The following is a 13,322-nucleotide window of genomic DNA, read 5'->3' as shown; positions in this document are numbered from 1 at the left end:
CTTGATCTTTTTACCACTGTAGGTTGTCTTTTCTAGGATTGCATATAAATGAAATCATATAGTATGTGTTACCTTTGTTATTTTTTTTTTAATTTTTGAGATGGGGTCTCTCTGTGTCATTTAGGTTGGCCTTGAACTCAGTATGTAGCCCAGGCTGGCCTCAAACTTGCAGAAATTTTCCTGCTTCAGCCTTCTGAGTGCTGAGACTCCAGGCATGCACCACCACGCCTGGCCTTTGTTATGGTTTCAGGCTAAAATATTCCCAAAGTCTCGTGGTGTGCAGAGGGTAGGGGCTTTTGGAAGGTGTTTGGTTCATGGGGTGCTATACTCATCAGTAGATTAATTCATTGATGAGGTCATATCTTTGCTATCTGAGCTACATCCCCAGCTCTATTTTATTTTTAATTTTTATTTTGAGACAGGGTTTTGCTGTGTTGTCCAGGCTGGGCTTGAACTTGCAGCCTTTCTACCTCACCCTCCCAGAATGCCAGGATTGTAGGTGTGTGCCATCGTGCCTGGGCCTCAGCATTCTCTTGGGATTCAGTTGATCTGGCATAGTAATAGTTTGTTCTTTTTTATCGCTGAGTAGTAATCCATTGCATGAATTGGTTGCAGTTTACCTCTTCATACATTGATGAGCATTTGGGTTGTATCCAGTTTTGGGCTTTTGTAAATAAAGCTTCTATAATATTCATGTGCAAATTATCATGTAGATATGTTTTCAGATCTGTTGGGTAAAGAACTAGAAGTGGAATTTCTAGATCATATGATGTATGCTTGAACTTTATGAAAAACTGTCAGTCTGTCGTCTAGTTCGATCCCAGTACCAAAAGAAAAAGAAATGCCGGAACAATTTAATTTGAAGATTTGGAGGCATTGTACCTTGTCCAGCACAGCATCATGCTTGGGCTGGGGATTTAGCTCAGTGTCGTTTAAAATCAGTGCAATATTCTACATTCCCCCCAGCAATGTATGAGAGTTCCAGTTGCTCTTTATCCTTGTCAGCACTTGGTATGGACGGTCCTTTAAATGTTAACAATTCTAGGCCTGGGGATTTAGCTCAGTGGTTCCACCACCTGCCTCGAAAGCTCAAAGTCCCGAGTTCGATCCCTGGTACCAAAACAACAACAACAACAACAACAATTTTAACCATTCTAGTAAGAGAATAGTAGTGTTGCATTGTGGCTTTAATTTGCATTTCTTTGATGATTAATGATGTTTAACATTTATTTTCATATGCTTATTGGACATTTATCTTCTATGAAATGTCTGTTCAAATCTTTTTTTTTTTTGGTACCAAGATCGAACTCAGAACCTTTTGCTTGTGAGGCAGGTGTGGTGTCTTTGAGCTAAATCCCTGGCCCCAAGCCTCTTTTTTTTTATTTTTTTTTTTAACTTTTTGTGGTACCAGGAATCAAACTCAGGGCCTTGCACTTGCCCTGTCTCAAAAAAAAAAAAAAATGTTAGGTGCACCCTAATGGTCATCTGCTGACTCTGTCCCACTGTCTTTGGTGTTGCTGCTGCTGTGTGAGCTGGCTTCCCTTCTTGTATTGTCCCTGTTGTGTTGGGTGATTCTCCACTGTCTGTCTTTCACATTGTACTTGAGAATCCTTGTATGTCTGTTTGCTAGTTGATTCCAGGAATCTGCCTTTGGTGCCAGGCCCCTGTCCCAGCAATGATAAGGCAGAGGTGGTATGTCCTGCCTGGTGGGGCTGCTGCTAGTATGTAGCCAGGGACTGGGGTGGAGGTTAGTGGCCGTGTCATTTGCTTTTGTTTAAGTAGTCCTTGTCTCTACTCTTGCATATTCAGCTGGGAAGCAAATAGTGAATCCCCGAGAAGTAAGCAGCATCTCTACAGTGTACTGCCCAGGCAGGGAGTCCTGTTCTCATTGTGACAGTTCTGTGTCACCTGACCCTGAGCCTGTGCAGCCCCCCCTTTCCTCCAAATGTGGCATTTTGCATGTGTTTTTCTCTTATATCAATTTAATTCTGTCTGCTCCATAGTTTAGGAATTCTGAAGTAATTCTGATCTTTTGATGGCAGTTTTTGTTGCTTTCCAGTGCTTTTGGGTTTGTTCTTTTTTCTGGTTTGTCATTTCAAGCAAGGTAGGAAAGAAGGGCGGGTGGCTGTGGGTGCTTTGCCTGTCAAACAGGTTTGATTTCTGTGACTCATCTAATACAAGGCTTAAACTTGAGTGCTCTGGTAAGGTGGGGAGCATAAAGCAGTGGAAGGAAGGAGAAAAAGGGGATAGAGGATCAGAGCAGAGGAGGACAGAGGAAAGGTCCTTGTGCACCCCTAGCACCTTCTAGTTGTGAGTGGCATGGCCTTCACACTCAGTTCTGGGCCCGCTTTTTCCCTGGGCCCTTGGGCTCTTCCCAGGAATGCCATGGGAAGATGGTCATGGTGAATGCCCCTTCTTTAAGGGGTGCTTTCTCGCAGGGAGTTTTTCTACAGTCTTCCCAGGATTCACATGTGCCAGGGTTTGTAGATGTAGCATCTTAGCTACTGTGATGCTCTGGGAAGGCCTCTCTGCCCTTACTCCAGATCATTTCTTTTAGTGAACTTCAGAGAGGGAGCATGAGCTCTTGCTTGGTCATGACCTGTGGACCACAGCTGTGAGTTTATTTGTCCTGGCTCTTCATTAGCCTCTGTACACACTCCTTGTCCAGTGTCCTAGAGAGGGCCCTTGGTCCGTGCTGTCCGTGCAGATCAGAAGTCTCCAGTGTAGCTGTGCCCCCCTGCCTTGCTGAACTTAGATTTCCTTGCTTGGTAGCCCTAGCTTGGTCCCTTAGTCCTCTTGTCCTGGTGTTCTTTTCTGCCCTATCTGCCCAGCTCTAGGCCTGGTCTTTGACAGACTTTAGCAACATCCTCAGTTTCCTCCCACTTCCCTGCTATGGTCCCCTTTTACAGAGTCTGGGAAAGAGCCAAAGTGAGGTAGGTATGCCTAGAAGAATGTATATAAGCTTGGTGTGGTGGCACACACCTGTAATTCCAGCACTGAGGGAGGCTGAGGCAGGAGGAATGCAGATTTGAGCCCAGCATGGACAATTAAGTGAGATATGTTTCAAAATACAAAATAAAAAAGGGCTAGGGATGTGTTGGATCCGCTTCTGGTCAGGAAACCAAAGATGTTGCATCTGAGGGATGAGTACTGCTGCTCTGCTGTCTGAGCAGCCCACTGGGATCTTAAACTTGGCCCCAATAAAAGTTTGGACAAAGTTTAATGAAATGCAGATATTTTATTTGTAAAGAGGAAAAGGAACGGGGCGGAAAGGGGGAGACAGATGGCTACCCCGATGAGAAGGAGTCAGGGTAGGAGGCTCCAGAAAGATGGAGGACCTGTGCACCTTTGTTCTGCTGCTTTTATAGGGGCGTCAGAACTTAGGCTTCCGGATACCTCTGCCTATTGTCATTTCTTCTGGTGGTCTGTTTACTTGTCCTCGACCTACTTTTTAAGGCCTTATCTTTGGGGTGGGCGGCTTGTTGGCAAGGGGGTGCCTTATTCGTGGTTAGCTTAGAGTTAGTAAGTGGGCGTGTGTGTATCTGTTGTACCCTGTGATGACCCTAGAGTGAATAATAGAGTGACTCTCGAGTGAATACACACGTGTATCTATGTATATGTTAGTGGAAGGTGTAAAGTCAGCCCCCCACTTTGCTTCCCCTATATTCTATTGGAGGTGGGGGTGACTTATCGTTTGTGCACCTGGCTTTCTCTCTGTCCTGCCTGTCAGCTCTTTTTCTGTTCTCTGGGTGCAAGTCCCAAGGCCATTTGGAGCCTTTCTTTATCTGTTTGTTTCTTTCTTTCTCTACCCCCTGTCCTTGACTTATTTCCCAGGGGAATCTTTCTAGTAAAGTTTGTTTTTAACTCCTTCTAGTCAGGCTTATCTAGAAGACCTAAGGAGGTCCCTGTTCTGTTTTCTCATCTACAGACCCCTGCACCTACAGATGTAGCTCAGTGGTAGAGTGCCCCTGGGTTCAATCTCCAGTACCTTTTCTTTCTTTTTTGGTACTGGGGATCGAACTCGGGACCTTCTGCTTGCAAGGCAGACAACAGAACCACTGAGCTAAATCCCTGGCCCAATCTCCAGTACCTTTAAAAAAAAAATAGTGAATGTGATTTTAGAAAATGATGATATTGACTAAATATCAAATTAGCCAAGCTTCATTGGTATTATCTTGAAGCACGGATTGAAAATGTGCAAAGGACAGTTAATAAGAAACAAGTCTTCCTCATACTTCTTTTCCCTAGCACCGAGACCCTCTTCAACAACAGCAGTGATTATTACCTAGTTCCTGAGTATTTTGTGTAGAACGAGGTTAAACATGCACATGCATATATGTGTATTTGTGTGTACTGTGTCACCACGTATGTCTGTTCACATTAGTTCTGCCACAGGTGCACTAGCATACTTATACCTTTTTCACTTAACTAACTAGATGTTTAATTTTTTGGACTATGTAATATATATTTTTTTGGTTTTTGAGACAGGGTTTTGCTGTCCAGGCTGGCTTCAAACTCACATGATCCCTCCATCTCAGCCTCCTCTGTGCTAGGATTATAGGCATGGGCCACCACACCCTACTGGAACATGAAGTATATTCTTGTGGTTCAGAATTCAAAACATGCAGAAGTTTTTCCTCATAATGTTGTCCTCCACTGGCCAATTCTCTGTAGGAAATAGTAGCTGCGTGTGTGTGTGCGCATGCGTGTGTGTGTGTGTTCAGAGTATCTCTAGTCTTTCTTGTTTCTCCCAAGAAGCATGCTGCACCTTGCTGGGTAGTTGCCTTCCTCCTCGCAACATGTCTCAGTGGTGGCTTCATGGGTAACGCAGTGCACTTTCTGACCCTCCTCTCTCCTTTCCCGTCCTCTCAGCTGTCCTGGGTAGGGATGTAGCAGAGCTCATCGAGGCTATTGTAAGGCAGAAAGAGGGTGTGGGCTGTGTTCCAGGTGGCAGGGCCAGGAGGTGCAAAGGGGGGCCAGGTTTGTGAATGACAAGTGACAGGGCAGAGAGGATGTGGCTGCTGGGAGGGGCACAGGAAGTTGGAGGGAAGGTTTCGGTGAGGGTGGGCAGGCAGTGTGTATGAAGACCTGTGGGGACGGAGGAAGGGGCGAGTCTGTTGGCCGCCAGAGATCCGAGCAGTTGCTGAGGTCTCTGGAGTTCCACTGCCAGTTTGGCTTGGGTTTTTGGGAGTGACAAATTGAGCATTACCTGTAGGGTGACCTCTGCCTATCCCCATGACATCGACTGCCCCCTGCTGGGATGGGAACCATTGACCTTCTGTGACAGTTTCTTTATAATCAAATCAAATGACATTCCTAGACAGTATAATGCCTACACGTACGTATTGTTAAAAATCAGCATAAGGTCCTATGAATAAGGCAGATAAAAAGCAAGGTGTATGTAATCAGATAAGCAGTATTTCAGGATCTAAGTGCTTAGGTGAGACTTCTCATAACCTCAGGTTACCTTGAGGTCAGTAGCTGTACCATACTCACTGACCACTGCAGGCCACGCCAGCTGTGTCTGCCAGCTGTCTTACTACTTTATGTTTCTGTTTTAGATAAATGCCACAGAGTTCATTTCCATTTGCCTTATCGATGGCAGTTCCTGGATGGAGGCAAATGGAAGGATTTGGACAAAATGGAGCTTATTGAAGAGGCCTACAGCAATCCCAAAAGAGACAGGTAGGAAATGTCCTTGTTCCTTGTTCCTGTAGGAAATGCAAACTGCAGAGATTATTTTTGGTGGCCTTGTTTTTTTTTTGGTACCGGGGATCGAACTTGGGTCCTTGCACTTGCGCAGCAGGCAGCGAAACCACTGAGCTAAATCCCCAGCCCTTGGTGGCCTTTTAACACACGTGTCCACACACATACACACATGCATTCTTGGAAACGCATGCGTATGTGCAGCCTATTCTTGAGATGGATGCTCTGGGCTGGAATCAGAAGTTCATGTTCACATTGGCAGTTTGGTGGCTCTGTTGCCCTGCTTTCATGGAGGAGCTGGGAGATGGTACTAAGACCAAGTGTCTTAATTATTTGCTACTTGGATTGATCATATTTTATTTATTCATTTATTATTACAGAAAAGCAAGAGGTGATAATTTTTGAACTTCTAACCTTTTTTGTAAAATCATACAGCTGACCTGTTTATTGTTTAACCTTTAACTTTTATTTTTCCAAGTGTGTCTCAATATTTTCACTTAGTTCAGAGTAAATAGGGAAGTAGCAGGTAACCTTATTTTCGAATACTTACCATATTTTGGGTTAAACTTGATGTAATATGTTTCCATTTAAATATATAAAGTAACTTTGAACTTGGAGTGAATTATACACAAATTGCTATTGGTTAAGTACATGAAACAAATTTATTCCCCTTAGAAGGATTAAATGGCTCACATAGCACCCAAAGTCTGTTTCTGAGATGAAATTTACACAGGCCAGTGTGCACACATGTGAAATGTATAGCTTAGTGAGCTTTGACAAATGCATACAGTCATGTAGCCCACACTTTGATAGCGATACAAGGCATTTTGTCACCCTGGACATGCTTCTTGGGTCCCCTCCCAGTCACCCCACCCCCTGGCCCTCCACAGTTCTGACTTTCCTCCCGAAGATTAGTCTTATAAGCAGGAGCTCACGGTATATGTGCTTGTGCCTGGCCCCCTGCTGTGAGACTCACCCTGTTGTGCTGGCCTACTGTGCACACACGGGGGTTTCTAGGGGTGGATGTCCAGGAGAGCAGCTGGCAGGTGCTCTCTGCCATCCTCAGCTCTGTCAGGTGAGGCCGGGCTGCTCTGCAAGGTGCCCCTTTCCCCCTCACTGGCAGTGTCTAGTGGTGTGCGCCCCTCACATGGGTGCCGTCTCACACTGATAGTTCATGGTTGGGAATGTAAACTGCTCGCTCATTTTCCTTGGGCCTGATGCCCAGTGAGGGTACTCTCCACCTGTCCATTGGCCATTTTCACTTCTGTGAAATGTCAATTTCTATTGTTTGCCCATTTTGAGGAGTGGGGAAAGCTGTGTTTTTGTCTATTTATTTTGAGAATTTCTCTACATTTCTGGATATTAAATGTGAGGTAAAATTAAACTGCCAATTAGCCTACAGTGTCTTTGAGTAAAGAGAGGTAATTTATTCATATTTTTAATGGTTTTGTACTTTTTATATCTCCCATACTCCAAGACCATAAATTCTTTTGATTTTTCTTCTAAGAGTCTTGACATTTTAAGTATATTTACTCTCTCCCTTCATGTGATGAAGTTTGAGCCCAGTTTCGTTCTTATGCAGGTGAATTCCCAGTTTTGCCAAGGACTGCCTTTTAAAAATTTATTTAATTTCTTTTATTGTGGTAAAATGTACATATGAGATTTACCGTCCTAGCCATTTTTAGTGACAGCTCAGTGACATTAAGTACAGTCCTCCTGTCAAGCAGCCATCATTGTAGCAGACACCTCTGCCCAATATTAGCAGTCTATAGTGACAAAAACTTGTTGCCCCTCCATAATTTGGGTGTGTTATATTGGAAGTAGCAGAGCTTGGCTGAGTTCACTCCCAGCCAAGGTCAACTGACTCCAACTAAATTCTTCCCCTTCTGAATTAACTGTTTGTTCCCTTCAGCAAAGATATGCTGTGCCCTCATTCTACAGTCCTGCCTGCTTGATACTTGTTATCAGCAGGTGTCCTGAGGCCTGCCCACTTTCCCTCTCTCCCACGCTTGTAGTGAATAAACACTGGATGTCCCAGGAGTCCTTTGTCTTTACTGTTCAGAGCAGCTTAGATCAGCCCAAGACTCAGTTTCTCTCAAGTCTCTGTGTGTTTCCTCTGTTTCCTACTTTTCTATCTCTTGGACGTTGTACTAGAGACCAGGACCACTGCAGGGGTCTCTGGTAATGTCCCCTTTCCCGTTCCCTAGACGTCATCACTATCCATTTCCAAAAGTTAGTTTTAAACTCATCAATAGGGAGCCAGAAATGGTAAAATGTTAAAGCATCTTAGAGCTTAGCTTCAGATCAAGTGTCAGGTGTCTCTCTTTGAAAGAGGCATCTTTCTCTGCTTGTCCTTAGTGCTCCCTGTGGTGTGCGCTGGGTTGGCAAATACACACGAGCCTGTCCTGGCTACCAGGCATAGTCTGGTCATCTGGGTAGTGCCACATTGTCTTACCTGGTAGAGCTTTGTGGGAAGTTCTGGCATCTTCAAGGCAAAGCTCCATCTTTTTTTTTTTCCTTCAGGTTGTCTTAGTTCTTTTTGACATTATGCTCTTTAGAAACACTTTATGCATATTTGCATATGAGAATGCTACTGTGTAGCCTTTCATGGTTTGATTCTGTTTTTGTCAGCTAAATTTTCTCATGGTGTCTTGCGTTCATGTGTTTTGATTTTCAGCTTATGTTCAGTGAAACTTTGTGGAAATTCTCTTGAGGCTTAAAGGTGAGTTCCTCTAGAACAGATTTGTATTTGGAAACTGCTTTAAAGCTAATTCTCACACAGAGATGAGAATCTGCCAGGTGTGGTGGTGTGTCCCTGTAATTCCAGCACTCACAAGGCTGAGGCAGGAGGATCCCTTTGAGTTTGAGGCCAGCCTGAACTACAAAAGGAGGCCCTGCCTCAAAAAACAAACAAAACCAAAGAAATGAGAATCCACCTAAAGCCTGTGTGTGGCTTGGCTAGTTCATGAATCTCAGGGAGTTTTTGCAGAAGTCTCTGTCTGTCTTTCTGTCTGTTTGTCTCTCTCTTTTGACAGACAGGGTCTCATTATGTAGTCCATGCTGGCCTTGAACTCACAGTGTAGCCCAGGCTGGCCTTAAAGTCACAGTGATTTTCCTGCCTCAGCATCCTGAGTGCTGGGATTACAGGCGTGCACCACTATGCCTATAGGTCTTGTCAGATACTAATCTCCATGGCTTTCTGGCTCCTTTTGGTCTTTGGACCTTAGACACATTTCTTAGCCTTCCCAGGCCTCTGGTTTCCCATCCGTAATGTAAAGGTCTTAAGACTCACCTCTGAGGGTTGTGAAGATATAAACTTACTGAGGGGCTGGCTCACAAAGCAGACACTCAGGATATGTTAATTATAGTAGTTTTGCCTGTAAGGATTTCTCTTGTTGCCAGCTTGGCAGGACATTTTACTATTTTTTTTCCCTTCGTGGTGCTGGGGGTTGAACCCAGGCCTCACTGATGCTAGGCAAGCATTCTGCCATGGAGCTGCACTCCCAGTCTCAATGCATTTTGAAAAAAGAATATTTTAACCAGCTTTTTTTTTTTTTTTTAATATGAGCAGTTCTCACGAAAACTTGTCTTTCTTAATCTGATTTTATTATTTTTTGCATAATAGAACTGATCTTAAAAAGCAATTATCCATTCCTCTGGAAGCATTTCTAAAGAATGGGTGTGACACATTTAATATTTGCACCTGTCATCTGTGTATTCCCTTGGGTGGAAGCTGAGGGGTGCTTCTGAGGGTCTGGCTGTTGCAGTTTTCAGTTTGCCCTGTTTTCTTGTGCAGGATCGTGTGTGCTGGACCTGGTCATGGTCAGGCTGATGCTCTGAACTTTAACTCCATGAAGTTCGGTACTGCCCAGGCTCGCCGCCTCTCCACGGCCTCCTCGGTCACCAAACCCCCCCACTTCATCCTCACAACTGACTGGGTTTGGTACTGGAACGACGAGTTTGATTCTTGGCAGGAATATGGAAAACAAGTGAGTGTGAAGGGAAGAGGGTGAGTGTGTGGTCCAAGAGGGAGCAGCTGTTCCAGACACTAGCACAAGGATTATGAGAGGTGTCCCTGATAGAGCAAGGATCCCCAGATCCCAGATCCACACTAGCTTGGGGGCATCTTGGCAGAATGGGGTGATTTGGAGTTTGTTTGCATGAGCTTCCGTCTTTGAAGATTTGGGTCTCTCTTGGCTCATGAGAACTGAATGACAAAAAATTGGAGTGAGATCAACTTTGTTTTGTTGAGTGGGATAGGAAGATACGTTTCTTCCTTGTTAACAGAACTCCAGAGCTAGTGCCTGGGCATGTTTGGGTAGCTGTGGTGTAAAGTTTTAAGTTTTCAACCTGCCTTTCTTGCCCATTTCTGCAACTTTTTCAAAAGTGGGCAGTGGGCTGGGGATTTAGCTCAGTGGTTCCATTGCCTGCCTCATAAGCTCGAGGTCCCGAGTTTGATCTCCAGTTACCCCCCCCCCCCAAGTGGGCAAGAATAGAATAGAAAGAATAGAAAATTGAATCCTGTCAGGAATTGATTTGGGGTCCCAGTCAGATAGCTGCTGCCATAAGTGGTGAGAATGTGTTCTGGATGGATGAGATTAAAGGGAGTCCCTGGTCACTTGCAGAACTGCAAGATTTGGGGCCCCTCTCTGCAGTGAAAATTGAGCCACAGAGTTTGATTCTCCTCGTACCCTCTGCATTATGGAAAGCTATATTAAAGCTCTGGGTTTCTTGTTCTTAATTGCTCTTGGAATGTCCTTTTCTCTGCCACACTTGGATGTAAGCTCCAGGAGGACAGAGAGCTTTCTCTGTTTGCCACTGCTGTGTCCCCATGCCTAGAGTGATACATATTGGCTCTTCTGGACACAGACTCTGGCCTATTGAGAAGGTAATGCCACCTGAGTCTGCAGGCCAGGAAGAGCTACTCACTCCCAGCAGTGGTCTCACTGCTTTTGGGTCTGGTCCAGAGAGACATAGCTTTCCCAGGTTCAGTCAGCAGCATGAGGGCAGAGGCTGGGCCGTGAAGGAGGAGGAGAGGACTGCTGGCTGATCAAAACTCCCATGAATTTGGCTTGCCTGATGACAAGATGTTAGGAGCAGTGGCCGGCCAGGAGCACACAGCAAAGGCCATTATCATTTATCTTTTGTTTGGTGATCCATGTAGCTTCTTGGGGGAGACAGGTTGGTGAATGGGATGACACAAGGCCCTGGAGCGACCTATGTAAACGTACGTTCCCTGAGTAGCTTGTCACGCTGAACTGTTACAACTTAGGGAGTGGGGACTCTTCCACACTCAAGGTTTTCCCTTTTCTTACTCTTCCTCCTTGACCCAGGGCATAAACCAGCTGAGGACAGTTCCAGAATCCCTGGGAATGAGCTGCTATAGGCGTCACTAATAACGTTGGTGTGCTCGTGTGCGGGGTTGTGGGAGTTTGAAGACTCAGGTGTGGCCTTGGTGGCTTTGGGTTACACATTCTCTTTTGTACCATTAGCTGGACAGCCTTTTGGGACCTTTTGTCTGTTCTTGTCCTCCTTTCCACATGTTTTTGAGCAACCCTGTTTGTTGGATTTCTTCCTTATTTTTTTGCTAATTTCCGGCTCAAGACAGTTTTCTCTTGATTTTTAGAAAAGGTAGGTTCTTGCCCCAGCTCAGGGTGTACCCTAGAATTTTATACCAGAATCAGACACCTACTGGGCCCCTCTCAGGACATGTGGGGAGTAGGGGAGTGGGGGAGTAGGGATTCTTTCTGCATTTCTCTGGTGTCTCCAGGTACTGCACGTGGGTCTTCCTCAGCTTAACTCGCAGATTCTCCTTCCAGACCCCTTGGTGGGAACAAAAACCCTTTTTGCTTTTGCTTTCTGTTCTCTCACCTGCATCTTCCCCTCGCTATGGCAAGCTGTCCTGGGAGGGTTTGACTTTGAGGACTGGAGTATGGTGTGTGTTTCTGACTGTTTGTCTTTTTCTGTTTCTTTTAATGTCTTGCTTCATTTTCTCAGGCCAAAAAGGAGGTTTTCTCTTCCTTCTCCCTTGTTGTCTGGAAGGAATTTTTGTGTCACCTTCCCTTCCTCCCCTAATCAAATCTAATGGTTTAGTTTTTTTTTTTTTTGGTACTGGGGATCGAACTCAGGACCTCAGCCTTGCCAGCATGCGCTGTGCCACTGAGATAAACCCCCAGCCCCTCTTAATGGTTTAGTTTTGGAGAGTCAGAAAGGGAAATTTAGGCACCATTACAAGACCATAAAATAGGAGAGCACTTCAGAAATTGTATACCCATGCCACCCTACCGTTTCATTATGATTGTGTCCATAAAGCCAGGGACTTGTGATCTCAGAGTAGGATGGTAGCAAAGGGAGAATAGGAAAATTTACAGGGACAGAGGGAATTACGAGTCTACTACCTTGCATTTTTAATCGCTGGTGTGTGCCAAATATGGTAATGATGATAGGTAACAATTATTGAGTGTGTTTTTCCAGGCACTGTGCTGAGTGTTCTGCATGCCAGTCCATTTTCTGCTGATGTAACAAAATAATGGAGGAGTAGGGGTCTTTGTAAAGAAAAAAGGTTTATTTAGCTCACAAGAGTCCATAATCAGGTAGCCCCAATCTGTTTGGCCTCTGGTGAGGGCTTTCGGGTGGATCAAGTGTGGTGAAGGGGCCAGGTGCATGGGTGGGCTTACTTTGTAACACCCACCTTTGAGGTAGCCCACACTGCGAGACCAGCTCTGACCCTTTCTGAAGACAGCGCCTCAGTGCCCTCACATCTCCTAGGCCCCACCTCTTTAAGGGTCTACCCCTCTTAACACAGCCACATTGGGGACTGAGCCTCCAGAGTGAATCCTTTTCCTGTTCTGCACTCAGTTACTTTGCAACATATTTCTTCTGTTATCTTTTCTATTTCATTTTCACAACATCCTAGTCTGTTAGATCCTTTAAGGCCAAACCAACTTCTTTATTTTCATCTGTAGGTGGAGGTTTCCAAAGTTGAATCCTGTCTTCCCTTAAAAACTGGGTCAGTTTTGCTTGAAGATATTTCTTTTGGGCCATCCTGTGCTACCACCACTATGTCTGTGGTGACCAGTCTAGTCAGAGCGTGGATCCTTAGTGGATCTCCCACATCCAGACCACAGTGGGGAGCCAGAATTCAGTCAGTCCAACCCCTGATATTAGCTGTCCTGTGGATAACTATAGGGAGGGTGAGGGAAGGGATAACTGAAAACAGAAGGGTTCTCCCTGGGTCCAGAAAAGAAAACCATGTAGAGGAGGACTGAAGTCTGCTGCAACGACAGTGGGAACGAGGGCAGTGGCACAGAGGTGGCTTCCTCAGCTGATGAAGAAAGCAAGTTCGGAGAACTTGCTGTTGATGTCTGGCCATCTTCAGAGTGGCTGTGTCATACATTCTGAGGAACTTCAGCTCCTCCTTTCCCATTGTTCCCATCCTGTCGCCCTGCTCAGTAGGACCCATACTTGTCTCCCACTTACAGGACAGCTTTCAGGAGAGTTGTGTCATTTTGCTTCTGTGTCTCCCCTCCTACTGCTCCCTGGTACCCTTTCCTCCTCCGGGATGGGACTGTGTGGCTATGCCTGGAGCATGGCATGGATACTACCTGTGTCTCCGC

The 13,322-nt window shown here is 45.3% G+C and overlaps 1 protein-coding gene across 1 annotated transcript in view; it reads left to right on the top strand.

Annotated features, from left to right (window-relative positions):
* Positions 1–13,322, top strand: part of Parp12 (poly(ADP-ribose) polymerase family member 12) — a 32,645-nt gene that overhangs the window by 7,431 nt on the left and 11,892 nt on the right. Inside the window, exons 5-6 of the mRNA XM_004851277.3 lie at positions 5,562–5,685; positions 9,503–9,695. Of these exons, the coding sequence (XP_004851334.1) occupies positions 5,562–5,685; positions 9,503–9,695 (317 nt within the window). The remainder of the gene's footprint in view (positions 1–5,561; positions 5,686–9,502; positions 9,696–13,322) is intronic.

The sequence above is a fragment of the Heterocephalus glaber genome, unplaced genomic scaffold (genome assembly GCF_053883595.1).
Source record: "Heterocephalus glaber isolate CG9 unplaced genomic scaffold, H.glaber_assembly_v1.0 deba00000621, whole genome shotgun sequence".
In the NCBI taxonomy this organism is placed as follows: domain Eukaryota; kingdom Metazoa; phylum Chordata; class Mammalia; order Rodentia; family Bathyergidae; genus Heterocephalus; species Heterocephalus glaber.
Note: the sequence above shows the minus strand (reverse complement) of the source record. Positions and strands in the feature narration are given on the sequence as shown.